At 38.4% G+C, this 16,281-nt stretch overlaps 1 protein-coding gene across 1 annotated transcript in view; it reads left to right on the forward strand.

Annotated features, from left to right (window-relative positions):
* Nucleotides 1-10,788, forward strand: part of LOC306872717 (protocadherin-23-like) — a gene marked incomplete at its 5' end in the record, with an annotated part of 38,719 nt that extends 27,931 nt beyond the window's left edge. Inside the window, 10 exons of the mRNA XM_079421471.1 lie at nt 58-192; nt 877-1,086; nt 2,826-3,677; nt 3,847-3,960; nt 4,554-4,765; nt 5,009-5,160; nt 5,323-5,453; nt 5,577-5,863; nt 6,029-6,170; nt 6,343-10,788. Of these exons, the coding sequence (XP_079277597.1) occupies nt 58-192; nt 877-1,086; nt 2,826-3,677; nt 3,847-3,960; nt 4,554-4,765; nt 5,009-5,160; nt 5,323-5,453; nt 5,577-5,863; nt 6,029-6,170; nt 6,343-8,951 (4,844 nt within the window). The 3' untranslated portion in view covers nt 8,952-10,788. The remainder of the gene's footprint in view (nt 1-57; nt 193-876; nt 1,087-2,825; nt 3,678-3,846; nt 3,961-4,553; nt 4,766-5,008; nt 5,161-5,322; nt 5,454-5,576; nt 5,864-6,028; nt 6,171-6,342) is intronic.
* Nucleotides 10,789-16,281: the final 5,493 nt, after the last annotated feature.

Raw genomic sequence — 16,281 nt, forward strand, 5'->3', positions numbered from 1 at the left:
GATCTGAAGACCAATCTGTGAAGAGTTGTATAAAGAGTGTGTGTATATTTCCCACAGAGGCGAATTCTGCTGTTAGCTACAGCTTGTTACCTGGTCCTGGATATGAGCTCTTTACGATAAACTCCCACACTGGTGAGATCAGCACCTCCACTCAGCTAGACAGAGAAATCCAATCCAGTTTTACTCTCAGAGGTGAGATCTACCATCTGCCTGCATCCTCACTCCCTCTTATCCCTATATCTACTACTGCAGCTCACTCATCTCTCCAGAAAACAAGCACCAAAATCATGCACAGACCACTATTTACTTCCTTTAACATGCATGTTTTGAATGGTGCAGCTTTTTGAACTGTTGAGTATTTGTTTTCTTTTCGTGCTTAAATAATACATTAACTAGTACATTTTATGCTGTATTAATGTTGTTTGTAGAATTGTAATTGGTTGGAATAGGGCTATATGCATAGTAAAAGGTTTCAGATGTTTCAGAAGTCATTTTTTGCTTATGGAGTGTGGTATATATATTGCTTTGTTTATTTCAGGAAAATAAATGTTTCCGTTTCAGTTACCTTTAATAACCCGGTTAAGCCGATTTGTTTTTCTTTGTTTCAGGACATATTGACAGAGTTTTCAAAAGGCTGTAATTGCATGCTCATTAGAAAATGTGACCCTGGACCACAAAACCAGTCTAAAGTAGCACGGGGATATTTGTAGCAATAGCCAAAAAAGCTTATTTATTCAGCTTTCAGATTATGTTTAAATCTCAATTTCGAAAAATTTACACTTGAGTGTAAATTTTTTTTTTTTTTTTTTGTGGTCCATGGTCACAAATCTTAACATAACATGGTCACCTCCTCATGTTTTTTTGGCTGCTTTACAGTTCAGGCAGAGGACAGTGGGACTCCGTCTCTGTCCAGCACTGCCACAGTCCTGTGCTCTGTCCTGGATGATAACGACAACACTCCAGAATTTTCTCAGCCTGACTTGCACATAGTTATCCCAGAGAACTTGCCACCAGGAGTCATTCACATCCTCCAGGCCTCTGATATTGATGATGGACTAAATGGAACTATTCAGTACTCCATAGAAGGTAAGCAATTTCATTTGGCCTTCTAATTTAACACATATATGCATTTGTTTAAAAATAATTATTCAATTAAAAAAATAATTTCACAATAATGGTAACGAACCATTTCTAATGCCTGCTTGAGATATTGGAATTGTAGTGTCCAAATTTGTATTTGCTACTTAAATTAGAAAATAGCTATTTTAAATTTTATTAATATTTCACAACATACTGTTTTTAATGTTTTTTTTATATATATAAAAATGCAGCCTTGATGAGCAAAAGTGAATTCTTTTAAAAACATTAAAAAATATTATCAACCTTAAGCTTTTGACCAGCAGTGTGTTGTACAAGTTGTTTGCACAATACCTATATTTTAAAATTTCATATATTCCTGTAATCGCAATGCTGAAATTTCAGTGTTTCATTAGTGCCTTCAGTGTCACATGATCCATCAGAAATCATTTTAATATGCTAGTTTGAAGCTCAAAAAACATTTCTTTTTATTATCAGTGTTGAAAAGAGTTGGGCTGCTTAATATTTTTGTGTAAACTGTATTTTCAGGATTCTTTGATAAGTTGTATTCCTGCTGAATAAAAGTGTTAATTTCTTTTAAAAAATCTTTCTGACCCAAACTGTTGAAATGTAGTGTAAATATGAAAAATGTATACTTAAGGTGCCATAGAATGCATTGATACAGTATTTTAAATTGTTCTCTGATATCTACACAGAAGGTATGTGGCTTAGATAAGGGCAAAAAATCTCCAGAAACGATTTTACATGTCCATTTACAACCCTAGGATTTCTCCCTAGAATGAAACGGTCTGTTATTGGCTTATTTGGCAGGGTCATGAATAATAATGAGCTCTGCTCTGATTGGCTGTTTCACAGTGCTGCTCAATGTTGAGCTCTGCTCTGATTGGCTGTTTCACAGTACGGCTCATCAGCAAGAAGGAAGCACAGGGAGGAAAATATATATTTAAATACTTTCTCTCGCAGTTATATCGTCGGGTAATTATACTGTATATAAAACGCGGGCATCAGGGAGCCGTTATAAATATGCGAGGCATTGAAACTGCTTTTGAACGATCCATCGAACGCGTTATAGTTTCACTTTCAAGAGACGCGATCACACAAACTATGTTTACATTATGGAGCAACAGTACTTACCACACATTTCACAAGATCAGATGCTTGTCAGTGGTGCTCAGGATCTGTAAGTCATTCGCCATCATCCTCATCTCTCCTTACTGAGAGTGAAATCTTATGTACTGTAACAGGCTACCGCTAGCAAGGAGCTAACCATGTCCCTTTAGTGGCTCGCGTTATTTGCTTTATGTGCCTTTCTGAATACAGACACCAACCCATCCCTGCACTTCACACCCCCTGCACGGCCTGGAACATAAAATTTATTTTGTTATTTTCGCTGTTGTCCGCGCTTGTTTATTTACAATACCTGCAGAGCTTCTGATGGTTCGGCCGGCTTAGAACAAGGGTGGGTTTATGCAAATGTTGGGGTCGTAGTGATCCTGACTGTTGCATCACAGTCGGTGTTATGTTATGGTCTTTTTTAATCACGAGATTTACATATGAAGGAGGAAACTATGGTGTTTGAGGCTCACTGTATGTCATTTCCATGTACAGAACTGTTATTATTTAAATATGCCAGGGTAAAGACAGTTTTTCATTCTATGGCACCTTTAAAGAAAACCTGTCCTAAGGTAAAGATCAGTGCTTATGTCTTTTTCGTCTGCTATTAGAAGATGAAGAGTGTTTCAGCATTGATGCTGTTACTGGAGCAATCAGCACCACAAGAATCCTGGACAGAGAGGAGCGATCCAACTACTCGCTCGTCATCACTGCAGCTGACCATGGGCATCCACCTCTGAGCTCCACTGCACTTCTGCACGTCACCCTCTCAGATGAAAATGATAACAGCCCCTCGTTCACTCGGAAAAGCTATCGTTCCAGCATTAGCGAGGGGCTCCCTGCAGGTTCAGAGATCCTACATCTGATAGCATGGGATCCCGACGAGGGGCCCAATGGTGTAGTGACCTTCTCCTTGGAGGAGGAAAATTCTGGAAACTTTTATGTTGATGGCTCTAGTGGTGTGATAAGGCTCACAAAGCCACTGGACCGTGAAACTCGTTCCCAGCATGTTTTCCGTGCTGTAGCTACTGACAGCTGCAGCCAGGGTCCACGTAGCTCAGTCGCTACAGTTACAATACAAGTGGAAGATATTAATGACAATCCACCAGCATGTATTAACAAGTCCATGCAGGTGTCAGTGTCTTCCATGACCACACGTCCCAGTCGACCCATCATAACAGTTACAGCCCAGGATCCGGACCAGGGAGACAATGGGACAGTAGTTTTTAGCTTAGCAGAAGAAGATGAGATGTTTCAGGTTGATGAGTCTGGAGCTGTGAGGTTGAAAGCCCCCCTGAGTAATGAGGTATATGGGACAAAGCTGCTCCGTATACGGGCTGCGGATCTAGGTAGACCTTCCCTCACCTCTAGCTGCCTTGTGCTCATTCAGCTTAACGGTGAAGAGCCGCCGTTACAGTTTACTGAAGAACTCTATGAAGTCACCATGCCAGAGAACAGCAAGACAGGTATACTTAGAGCAATTTGTTAGTTCAAGGATTTGAGATATTTTCTTCTGATGTTTCACAATTGATTTACTTATTTGTCAAATTAGAGGTGTGTATTTCTGAGAAGGTCATAATATATTTGTGGATGCCAGACTGACTGTGTTTGTTTATACCATTTCTTATTTATAAGGTTCTTGGGTGGCAAATGTTGTAGCTCATGACCAGGCAGCAGATGAAGGAACGATCAAGTACAGTATTTTCAGTGGCAATGAAAATGAAGCCTTCACTATTAACCCAATTACAGGTGAGAATTGTATAGCCACCATAACAATTTAATAGTGTTTTAAGAAGAAAAAAAAAATCTCTCATTAAAAAAATTAATTATATACAGTATATATATATATGTATATATATATCACACACCATAATTTTTAAGTCCATCATTTGTAAGTCGCTTTGGATAAAAGCGTCTGCTAAATGACTAAATAAATAAATAAATAAATAATTTTGCATATAATATAATTATTGTTATTAATGTAATATATTGATAATGCATTGTTATTATTAGTAGTAATTCTAGTTAATAATGATGATAATAGCAATATACTATAAATTAATTTTATGAATAATAATAAGAAGAAGAATGGCAGTATCACTAAAAAAATATTTTATTTTGGCCATTTTGTTGACAATAGAATAAAAGATTTAAAAGAAAAGAACTAAGGCATTCCTTGGGTAGGCATTTCTAAAAAATATATATATTTTAGTATTGAGAAAGTAAATGTAACAAACAGTTGTTCTAGAAGAATAAACAGTATCATGCTGCTTTGTAGGAGGAAGTTTGTGATCCAGGGGCATTTTAAAGCTTTTTATTTTCTGAAATATTCCTGTTGACAGGTGATATCACAGTTTGGGAGCAGAGACTGATGGACTTTGAGGTACAGCATAAAATTCACCTAGTGGTTCTGGCTGAAAACGGACACCAAACAGCCTACGCCAGGGTGGCTATCACTCTACAGGACATCAATGACAATGCACCAGTGTTCAAGCAAAGCTACTATAGAACAGCTGTATGGGAGGGACAAATTCATAACACCTATGTCATGCAGGTAATAATCTTTCGATTTTGCTTTACAATGCCATGATTGTTATGGTAATTATTTTTTATGGAATTACTTTTATATAAAAATGATTCACACAATAGCACAAGGAGACTTGATATAACTTCTCAATCACAGAAGTAACTTCTGTGAATAAAAATTGAATCAAGGTCTGTATGATCATTAGTTAAACCAAAATGATTTTCAATTTACATACCAGACCCAATTTTAACAAACAATTTAATTTTGTAGGTGTTAGCGACAGATTCTGACAGTGGTGTAAATGGGCAGATCAGCTATTTCATTGTGGATGGGAACCACAATAATGCATTTGTGATCGATTCTGTTCGTGGGATTCTTGCCACCAATGCTGTTTTGGACAGAGAAATTGTCTCATCCTACAAGTATGACACACTTCTTGGCTTCTTCTACTATCACTTAATTTGATGTGGAAATGGTCTATTGGAAATTGTTTGACCAATCATGGATGTCATCATGTCATCATTTCTTTTTGGTAGCTCAACAGGCTAGGAATTTCTATTTTTATTTTTATTTTTTAAAAACAGGTTAATTCTTCAGGCTGAGGACATGGGAAGTCCTCCTCTTACAGGCACCTGCACTGTCCGTGTCCAGGTTGTAGATGTGAATGACAATAGTCCAACAATTCCATCCATGGAACCAGTGACCATTGCAGAAAGTATGAAACATATTTGTTCTGGTGCAATGCCAGCATTCTGACACCTTTCTTATTTTATTTAATAAGTTTCACTGTGTTGAAGAACAACATACTGAAAATATTCATTCCTTTTAATCTGCGTAGATCTTCCTGTTGGCTACATTGTCACCCAATTGACTGCAAATGATGTAGACCTTAGCCCTTCTACAACATACAGATTCATAGAGAAGGATCAAACCATCAGAAGTTTTGCAATTGACCAGTACTCAGGAGTAATTACCACAACTAAAAGTCTGGACTATGAAGATCAAGCTGTCTATACATTGAGAGTGGAAGCATCAGACTCTGTCCATCAAACTGAGGCTGAAATCACCATCAAGGTGTTGGATGTCAATGATAACCCTCCAGTCTTCTCTCAGGAGTCATACCAGGTCAAATGTATTATATTGAACTATTGTAAGGTGCCTTGATTACTTTGTCAATGTTTATTTTGCAATAATGGCCAACTGGCTGTGCATTATTTCATTATGCATATTAGTATTGTAGGATACTATCATGCTTTTCTTACTTGACCATCTTTTGCTACACACATCCAGGTTGTGTTGCCGGAGCGGACATCAGCAGACTCATATGTTGTGTCTCTATCAGCAACTGATAAAGACTCTGGCCAAAATGGAAGAATTTCTTATAGGCTTCTCTCCTCCCCAGCGAGAGGATTCTACATTGATCCTGACAATGGTAATTTTCTACAAAAATTATTTGCTCACAAACTACAGTAATACAAGAAATTTTAACTCACTAGATGACAGAAATAGTAGTATAAATAGTAATATTTAGTGTGTCTTGATATAAAAATAAAACAATCCTTTGTGTAAAATAAGAATTAATGTGAATTTTATACTGCCTACAGGTTCAGTGTTTACCAACAAACCTCTGAACTATGTTGCAAATGGAAACATGTTACGGTTACTGGTGGAGGCACGTGACAGTGGTGACCCAAACCTATTTAGTGTCACTTCTGTGGACATAGAGGTGGTGGACTTTAATGATAATGCCCCGTTCTTCATACAGAACTCATATGAGGTGAGTGTTCCTGAAGATGTATCTGTTGGAAGCACTCTCCTCACTCTTTTTGCAGAAGACAAGGACTACTCAAATAAAAACACTCATTTGGATTATGCAATCATAGGTGGAAATGACGAGAGGCGGTTTTGCCTTGATGTTGTTAGCATTCCAGGTGAAGCCCAAAGCCGAACTGTTGGCCAAATAGTGCTCTGTGATACACTGAACCGAGAGGCCACAGACACTTACTTATTGACAGTGACTGTAACAGACAGGGGAACCCCTCCCCTTAACAGCTCAACTGTGGTATCAGTCAAAGTCCTTGATATTAATGACAATGCACCTGTTTTCAGTAGTCCAGAATACCATGCACAGGTCACTGAGAACAGCCCCTTAGGTACAGCCCTTATCTATGTCTCTGCCTATGATCCTGATGTAGGAGAAAATGGGATTGTAACGTACAACATTATCTCAGGTAACAGCAGAGGCCTGATCAGAGTGGACTCTTCAACAGGCATTCTTGAAGTTAATGGTACACTGGACTATGAAGAGGATAGCAAATTTACCCTAACAGTCCAAGCATCAGATGGTAACCCAAGTGACAAAAAAATATCTTTTGCCATTGTTTACATATTGGTACTGGATGAGAATGATCATTCCCCATTCTTCATGTTCCCCACCTACAACTGCTCTGTGCCTGAAAACCTGCCAGCTTTTACCCATGTGTGCACAGTACATGCTGTTGATGAAGATGCAGGAACCTTCGGACTTCTTACTTATTCTATTTTAACCACCTGTTTCGTGGATTATGACAGTAGCAACCCAGAGAAGAAAGAAGCCTTTGGTATTGATCCTCTTACTGGAGACATCCATACAAAACAGACGTTTGACTATGAAGGAGAGAGTGATTTCTGCTTTGTGGTTGAGGCACGTGACAAAGGAGATCAAGTGGCAACCTTGCGAGTACGAATCGAAATTGAAGGCATTGATGAGTTCAGCCCCATCTTCACACAGAACATGTACCATTTCTCTCTGCCGACCAATGTCAGGGTTGGCCAAAGTATAGGCCAGCTGATGGCTATGGATCATGATGGTGGTCTGGATGGTTTGGTGGAATACTCTTTAGTCAACCCATCCCCATTTTTCAGTGTCAACAAAACAACTGGCTACCTATATATCTCAAACTCTGTGTATCAGAAAAGAAGCCCCATCTCAAATGAGACAACAGAGGACCTGATTGTTCTAGCAAGTAGCCCCAAACTAGACTCCAGGACGTCAATCTGCCATGTAGTGGTGAACATATCCAATTCAGCAAAGGATCTGACAAGTGTGGATCTCAGTGTCCACACTGCCAGTCTCACGGTGTCATTGATAGTGTTCCTCCTACTTTTAATAAGCTTTATTTACATTGTTCTATGGTACAGGCTCAAAGAGAAATCTGTAAAGAAAGCAACTTCCTTATCTGCTAACCTCAACCATGAGTCTGACTCTTTAGGAACAACAGGTGAGAACCTTCACAGCAGTATCAGTGGTATAAACCTCCAAGATTTACAAGAACCATTAGACATGTGGCAAAGAATGGATATCCCAAACCCTTCTAGAAACTCAAACTCGAAAACCTCGAGTGGAAGAGGATCTACTGAGGAAGAGACTACCGAAGATCAAGAGATCAAAATGATCAACAAGTTTGCATGTTTTAAAAGGATCAGATCTGTCACAGCACAACAGGCGTCAAGAGTCTCAGACTCAGGGATCCCTGGGGACTCAGACCAACTCTCCTTCCACTCGGTAGATGAAGACCCATCTTCCAGTGCCAATATAGGTATAGTCCAAATAGTGGACATGCCCAGTTCTGAAAGTCTCCATAATTTTAAGGATGAAGGAGGGGGTGAAGGAATGCTCCCTCAGGTGGTCAACATGAAGGAAGTGGAGGAAGTCATGAGAAGGTGCATGTCTATGTCTGATGACCAAGGTTCAGTTGAGGGCTCACTCACCAATCTGATTTCCTCTGAGGAACAGCTACATGGAAGCTACAGCTGGGACTACTTTCTCAACTGGCAGCCACGCTTCCAATCTTTGGCCTCTGTTTTTACAGACATTGGGATGCTTCCAGATGAAGGAATGAGGGACAGAGATGTGGAGCCAGAGTCTCAGAGCCTTCTACGCCCACCTCCTCTCATCACAGCAGTTGCCCAGCCAGGAATACGTGCTGTCCCTCCCAGAATGTCCTATAGAAGATCACCACTGGTCAGATTGCCCACATATACCAAGACTCACACTAGAAACACAGAGATGACCCATTCAGCAATGACTCCTAGTTTCTCCCCCTCTCTGTCAGTACTTACCGTTAGGACACCTAATACCTCTCCAGTGGTCTCAGAAACAGGTTTGGGATGCTACACAAAAATTGCAACACTGCCAAGAGACGTCTTGGATGAAGCAGAGATTCAAGTGTAATCTTGTATTTCAAATATTTTTGTTTTTTTTCAAAACAAATGTAAAAATCTTCACTTCTTTAAGTTACAATGTGCTTTTGTGTTTTAGGGTAATATTTGAATTTTAGTGTTTTTGGGGGAAAAATAATTTATCGTATGAATCAAGATGACTGTAAAGACTTATTTTATTTTTGATAAATAATGCTAATAACCAAAGTTATAACCATAATTTGTATTATATTAGCTTTTTATTTTGTTTTGTTTTTGTTTGTTTGTTTGTTTGTTTTTGCTGATTCGCTTAAATTAGAGGTTGTTATTTCTCATTTTAATTTTGCCAAATAGTTTCATAATCCTGAATTGTGGGGGCTAGGAAACAGAAAGCTATGCAAGGATCTCTCTAAGTACACTGAAATTATATATATATATCTCTCTCTGTGTGTGTGTGTGTGTGTGTGTGTGTGTGTGTGTGTGTGCGTGCACGTTTTTGTGACAAATGAGGACATAAATTTGTATAATGACACAGGTATGACACAGGTATTACAAGGTGAAGGTGACTTTTCAGGACATTGACCCATGTCCCCACTTTTCAGAACGCTTATAAATCATACAGAGTGACTATTTTGGGTGGGAAGGTAGAAATGCACAGTCTCCTGTGAAGGCTAAGTTTAGGTGTAGGGTAGGTGTAGGGCAATAGCACATACAGTTTGTACAGTATAAAAACCATTAAGCCTATGGGATGTCCCCACTTTTCACATAAAAGTGTGTGTGTGTGTGTGTGTGTAACTGGTATATACCTATATATCTGTAACGTGTGTGTGTGTGTGTGTGTGTGTTAAATCAAGCACTTTATTGTACATTTTGGAGTATCTAAATACCCATAAGATTACATTGGTGATGCACCAATGTATTGACTGACCCACATTTTCAGGCTTGCTGGTATGAGAAAATGTCCTCAGTAATTATAATTTGTCTCACTTCTTGCATTTTCAGTATGTTAAAACATTGAGCGAGTTGGTGAAATTACAGAAAAGGCCTTATGCAAAGTATGAACCTCAACATCAAGACTCTTCAAGCCAGTGTGTCAAGCTGACCAAAATATTGTGGCCAAATATTTTGTTTATGTGTTAATTTGAAGAAGTGGAACTAAGGCTTTGTTGGAATGAAGAGACAGAATTTTTTTTCCAATAGCTGAGTTGTTAAATGTGGCCACCTGTTTGCCAATTCTAAGTTCCAGAACCATGACAAGGGCCTCCAAAACCATGAGTGAGGTAGCAGCTATGACTTAGCCAGTTTAACAACTCCTATAATCCAAACTCAGTAAAAGCCTATGACCACATTTCCCACAAATCACCCCACCCCCCACCTCTTACCATCATTTTAACATGCGTATGTGATGTACTTTAAATGCTTTACTCCAGCAGCTTTAAACCATCAATCTTCTCTCCTTATCAGATCTGTACATTAACAATAATGAACAGCTAACAACAAAGTATCCGTACTATCTTCAGAGAAAGAAAGCTGTCATAATAAGAATATGTTACGATTTTTAATCAGTGATACCTAAAAATATTTGCTTGGTTTACAGGTCCTTCTTCAGTATGTTTTTGTCTGTCTGTCTATCTCTCTCTCTCTGTGTGTGTGTGTGTGTGTGTGTGTGTTTGTGTGTGGGGGGGTGTGAGAGACTGTGTGTGTGTTTAAAAAGTAAACACACACACAGTGTGTGTTTACTGTGTTTCAGAAACTATACAGTTCATTACAAGACATGCATGATTTCTTATTTTTCTTTCTCCTCATAAACACATTTCATTAAAACCCCAGAATTAATTCATGGAGCACATCAATAAATTATTTATCATGCCACAGTGAAATTTCATCTCTTTCTTGCATGTGTTTTAACCATGGTGTTGAAAGACAACAAATAAACTATTGTTTACTGAAAAAATCCATTTTAGGATGCTACATAGAGCTTAATGTTGCATTCAAACAAAACACTATGAAGCAATACTCTTAAACGTGAACAGATGTTCTCCAAGGTGGACAATTTTCAGTCTTGAACAGACTTGAGAAACAAGTTACATACAGAGGCATCAAAACAAACCATCTGGGAATCTTTTTCATTTTCCTGCAGTCCATAATCAGCACCATGTTCTACTATGAACTGAATCTTCTATATTTCTTTTCTTGTTTATCTCTGTGTTTAATATAAAAACTTAAAAATAAATTTGATATTTTCAAATATTGCTTTATGTAACTTGTTGGAATAAGTATTATTTTTAAAATAAGTAAATAAATAGAAAAAAAATAGATGGCCATGGGCAGTGCAGTCTGGAACTTAAACGTGGAGAAAAAAAGTATGCAGAGCTTGGATAAATGTCTTTGGTCATGGTTCTGAAAAAAAAGATGATGCTTATTTAAAATAAACACCATAATAAAATACACTACAGCGCAAAGGGTTTAAACATTTGATGTCCATATACATCCAATCCATCCATTGAAAATTCTGATTTCATCTGTCCATCTAACCCTTCCCTGGAAAACCCTCATTTAATTTCAGCTCGTGCAGAAGCCATCAAAATTTATTACATGAAATTTAAGCCACTTGCCAACACTTGCTGGTAAAAATCAAACCTCACAATCCCAAATTATTGAATCATTGAACCATTTGTCGACAAAACTCCCGGGCCTTTAAGACAAAGCAGCCAACATTAAAAAAATGGAAACTACACATCTGTGTTAGATTTCAGCCAGCTTAGAGTAATGCGTTATATGCAGATAAATGACAGACAGCAGACTTTACAGCAGCTCCAGTTCTCTGTTTACTATCTTTCAGCACTACAGTAGAGCACTGCATAAACGATGGCTGTCTATTCATCACTGAACAATCTCCACAACTCCAGACATTTGGGGAAATAAGGACAGGGTCAAAGATTTTCCCCAAAATCAAGTTCATTTGAGCTATATTTTTGTTGGTTCTCTTTGAGCCCACTGCGTAGGTCTGCTGGTCTCTGGCCTCATTTTGAAGCTGAAAGAAGTCCATATGTAGCCTATTTGTTTGTGTGTGTGTGTGTGTGTGTGTGTGTGTGTGTGTGAGAGTGAGTGGACAAAAAGTTAAATGAAAATAATAAAGATATGATACTTCAAAAATAAAACATACAGCTATAAATAATAATAATACTCTAAATTACATGTCTTTTGATTTGTGTGTCATCCTACAATAGTTACAAACTAAACAGACTGTAAATGAATGGGTCTTGGAATGTTTTTATTTTTTATGAGCATGTTTTGTTATTTTTTTTATATTCATTTTGTAAATAATATACATGTATGATTACCACAAAGTTAAAAGCTAAAGTATTTTTGGTAACACTTTACAATAAGGTTCGTTAACAACCTTAGTTAACATGAACTAAGAATTAACAATACTACTACAGCATTTATTAATCTTAGTTAATGCTATTTTCAGCATTTACTAATGCATTTTTAAAATCACAAATCATGTTTGTTAACATTAGTTAATGCACTGTGAGCTAACGTGAACTAACAATGAATGATTGTATTTATATTAACTAACGTTAACGAAGATGAATAAATAGTGTAATAAATGCATTGTTCATTGTTTGTTCATGTTAGTTAATACATTAACTAATGTTAACAAATGACACCTTATTGTAAAGTGTTACCGTTTTTTTTTTTTTGTGACTGTGACTGTGAATACATTACATCTCTGTACATATCCTTTATGACTTTTTTATGTATTTTTGTACAATAGGCCTCAGCTTCTCTCACATTCTGTTGTTTGCATCAGGCCTTATCAAAAACATGTTGAACACCAACTCTATGATTTTCAGATGTTCTCCAAATCACTCTTTGGACCTTGGGAAGATGACAAGAGGAATGCCTTATTTTTATGCACAAAAAAGGCATTCATATTATTTTTTCTTAGACATGCTTGCGCACCATCAAAAAATGTTTGTCAAACTTGGAAACTTGGAAATTTGACAACTAGAAGGCAACTAGAAACTTTTAGTCTGTTTTCAGACTAACAAAATTGTTGTAGTTTTCATTGTTATCTAAAACAAGTTTTACATTCCTTGTAAAGTATACCATTTATGGATTGAGAGTCTATATCACCCTGCAGCCCAAGACTGGTTGCCCACTGAAGCTAAACAGGGTTAAGTACCTGGAGGGGAGACCTCCTGGGAAAACTAGATTGCTGCTGGAAGATGTGTTATTGAGGACAGAAGGGGGTGCTCACCCTGTGGTCTGTGTGGGTCCTAATGCCCTAGTGTCACGGGGACACTATACTGTCAAAAAGCACCGTCTTTCGGATGAGACGTTAAACCGAGTTCCTGACTCTCTGTGGTCACTAAAAATCCCATCGTAAAAAGAGTAGGGGTGTAACCCCGGTGTCCTGGCCAAATTCCCTCCACTTGCCCTTATTTATCATGGCCTCCTAATAATCCCCATCCACTTGATTAGCTCTATCTCTCTTTCCTCTCCACCTGTAGCTGGTGTGTGGTGAGCGTACTGGCGCCTTTGTAATGAGGCTGCCATCGTATCATCCAGGTGGTTCTTGCACGTTGCTTATAAAAAGTCCATAACCAAGCAAGAAAATCTAAAAAAAACTGTTGACTGTTCTGTAGAATCAATAATTTAACACTAAATGTGCCTGTACCTGAATGTATTAAAATATGGAGGTAGTTGATGACAGACACATCCCAGTTGCAAGAAACTTGGTGCCTGGCTGACCACTGGTTGTTTTAACGATCCAGAAATGTTTCTTTACTGTTGAGATCAGAGTGAGGGTTGTAGTTAGTGACTGATTACCTTGATAGACCACAGCCAATGAATCATCCTCCTGATCAGATAACACACTATAAAGTCTGGTTCATCACAGTTACAGTGGGGCAAATAAGTATTTGATACACTGCCGATTTTTCAAGTTTTCCCACTTACAAAGAATGGAGAGATCTGTAATATTCATCGTAGGTACACCTCAACTGTGAGAGACATAATATAAAAATAAAAACCAGAAAATCACATTGTTGTCACAGTCTGGTTTCTGTTTAGTTTCCCTTTTGCCCTTATTTGGTTTTTCCTGTTCTAGTTTCCTGTAATTAGTTAATTTTCCTTCATCTTCATCACCTGTGTTATATTAATTATCTTGTTTGCTCCTTTGTTCCCTGTTCTTTATAAGTCCTGAGTTCTCCCCAGTCTTTTGTCTGATCTTAAGTTTGCAAATGGTATATTGTGTGTTGAAGCTAAATAAAAATATTCCTTTTCGTCTATTCCTCGTCGTGCGCTCCTTATTACAACCACATACCGTAACAATTGTATGATTTTTGAATAATTAATTTCCATTTTATTGCATGAAATAAGTATTTGATCACCTACCAACGACCAAGAATTCTGGCCCTCACAGACCTGTTAGTTTGTCTTTAAGAAGCCCTCCTATCCTCCACTCATTACCTGTATTAATTGCACCTATTTGAACTTGTTACCTGTATAAGAGACACCTGTTCACACACTCAATCAATCAGACTCCAACCTCTCCACTATGGGCATGTCCAAAGAGCTGTCTAAGGACACTAGGGACAAAATTGTAGACCTGCACAAGGCTGGGATGGGCTACAGGACAATAGGCAAACAGCTTGGTGAGAAGGCAACAACTGTTGGCGCAATTATTAGAATATGGAAGAAATTCCAGATGACTGTCAATCTCCCTCAGACTGGGGCTCAATGCAAGATCTCGCCTCGTGGAGTATCAATGATCCTGAGAAAGGTGAGGGATCAGCCTAGAACTACACGGGAGGACCTGGTCAATGACCTGAAGAGAGCTGGGACCACAGTCTCAACGGTTACCATTAGTAACACACTACACCGTCATGGATTAAAATCCTGCAGCGCGCGCAAGATCCCCCTGCTCAAGCCAGCACATGTCCATGCCCTTCTGAAGTTTGCCAAAGACCATCTGGATGATCCAGAGGAAGCATGGGAGAAGGTCATCTGGTCAGATGGGACCCAAATAGAACTTTCTGGTATAAACTCCACTCGCCGTGTTTGGAGGAAGTAGAAGGATGAGTACAATCCCAAGAACACCATCCCAACCGTGAAGCATGGGGGTGGAAACATCATGCTTTGGGGGTGCTTTTCTGCAAAGGGGACAGGACGACTGCACCGTATTGAGGGGAGGATGGATGGGGCCATGTATCGTGAGATTTTGGGCAACAACCTCCTTCCCTCAGTGAGAGCATTGAAGATGGGTCGTGGCTGGGTCTTCCAGCATGACAATGACCCCAAACACACAGCAAGGGCAACTAAGGAGTAAGAAGCATTTCAAGGTCCTGGAGTGGCCTAGCCAGTCTCCAGACCTGAACTCAATAGAAAATCTATGGAGGGAACTGAAACTCCGTGTTGCCCAGCGACAGCCCCAAAACCTGAAAGATCTGGAGAAGACCTGTATGGAGGAGTGGGCCAAAGTCCCTGCTGCAGTGTGTGCAAACCTGGTCAAGAACTACAGGAAATGTCTGACCTCTGTAATTGTAAACAAATGTTTCTGTACCAAATATTAAGTTCTATTTTTCTATTGTATCAAATACTTATTTCATGCAATAAAATGAAAATTAATTATTCAAAAATCATACAATGTGATTTTCTGGATTTTTAAAAAATATTCTGTCTCTCACAGTTGAGGTGTACCTACGAAGAAAATTACAGATCTCGCCACTGTTTGTAAGCAGGAACACTTGAAAAATCGTCAGTGTACCAAATACTTATTTGCCCCACTGTATGGATGAGGTGACAACAGGCTCAGTGATAGAGGAAGATTCAACATTTTCAGATGTCTCAGAGTAGTTCGTACTTGTCTCCGCTGTAAAGGTTTTATCCTTATTCTCTGCAATAGGCTATTTATTTATATTTATTTTTTGGAAAACTAGGGACTGCAACTGTCTTCACAGGAACCTTGATTTATGATTTTTATGAAACCAATGATTTTATGATTCATCTCTTCACTTTGGCAACAGCTAGTTTGACAGATTTTAACTTCTGACTGCATGTTGGAATGAAATGATTTATATTGTGGTGAGAATGTCTTGACAGCACTGCAATAAATAGAGCAATATGACTTGGTTTATTGTAGTAAAGGAGAGGTTTAGCGTGTTTCTCTCTCTATAGTGCCAAAAAAATAAATTTGCCTTGTTTTCAAAGGAGATTTTTTAAACAGGTTGGCAGCAGAGCTCACAAAAATGATAAATGTGGGTATCAACATTTGGATATGTACCGAAATTTGTTAATTTGGATATGCGACAGCATATATTTATGCATGTCCATCTTTAGTAATGTTAAAATCT

Source organism: Barbus barbus, assembly GCF_936440315.1.
Source record: "Barbus barbus genome assembly, chromosome: 7".
Classification (NCBI taxonomy): Eukaryota; Metazoa; Chordata; class Actinopteri; order Cypriniformes; family Cyprinidae; genus Barbus; species Barbus barbus.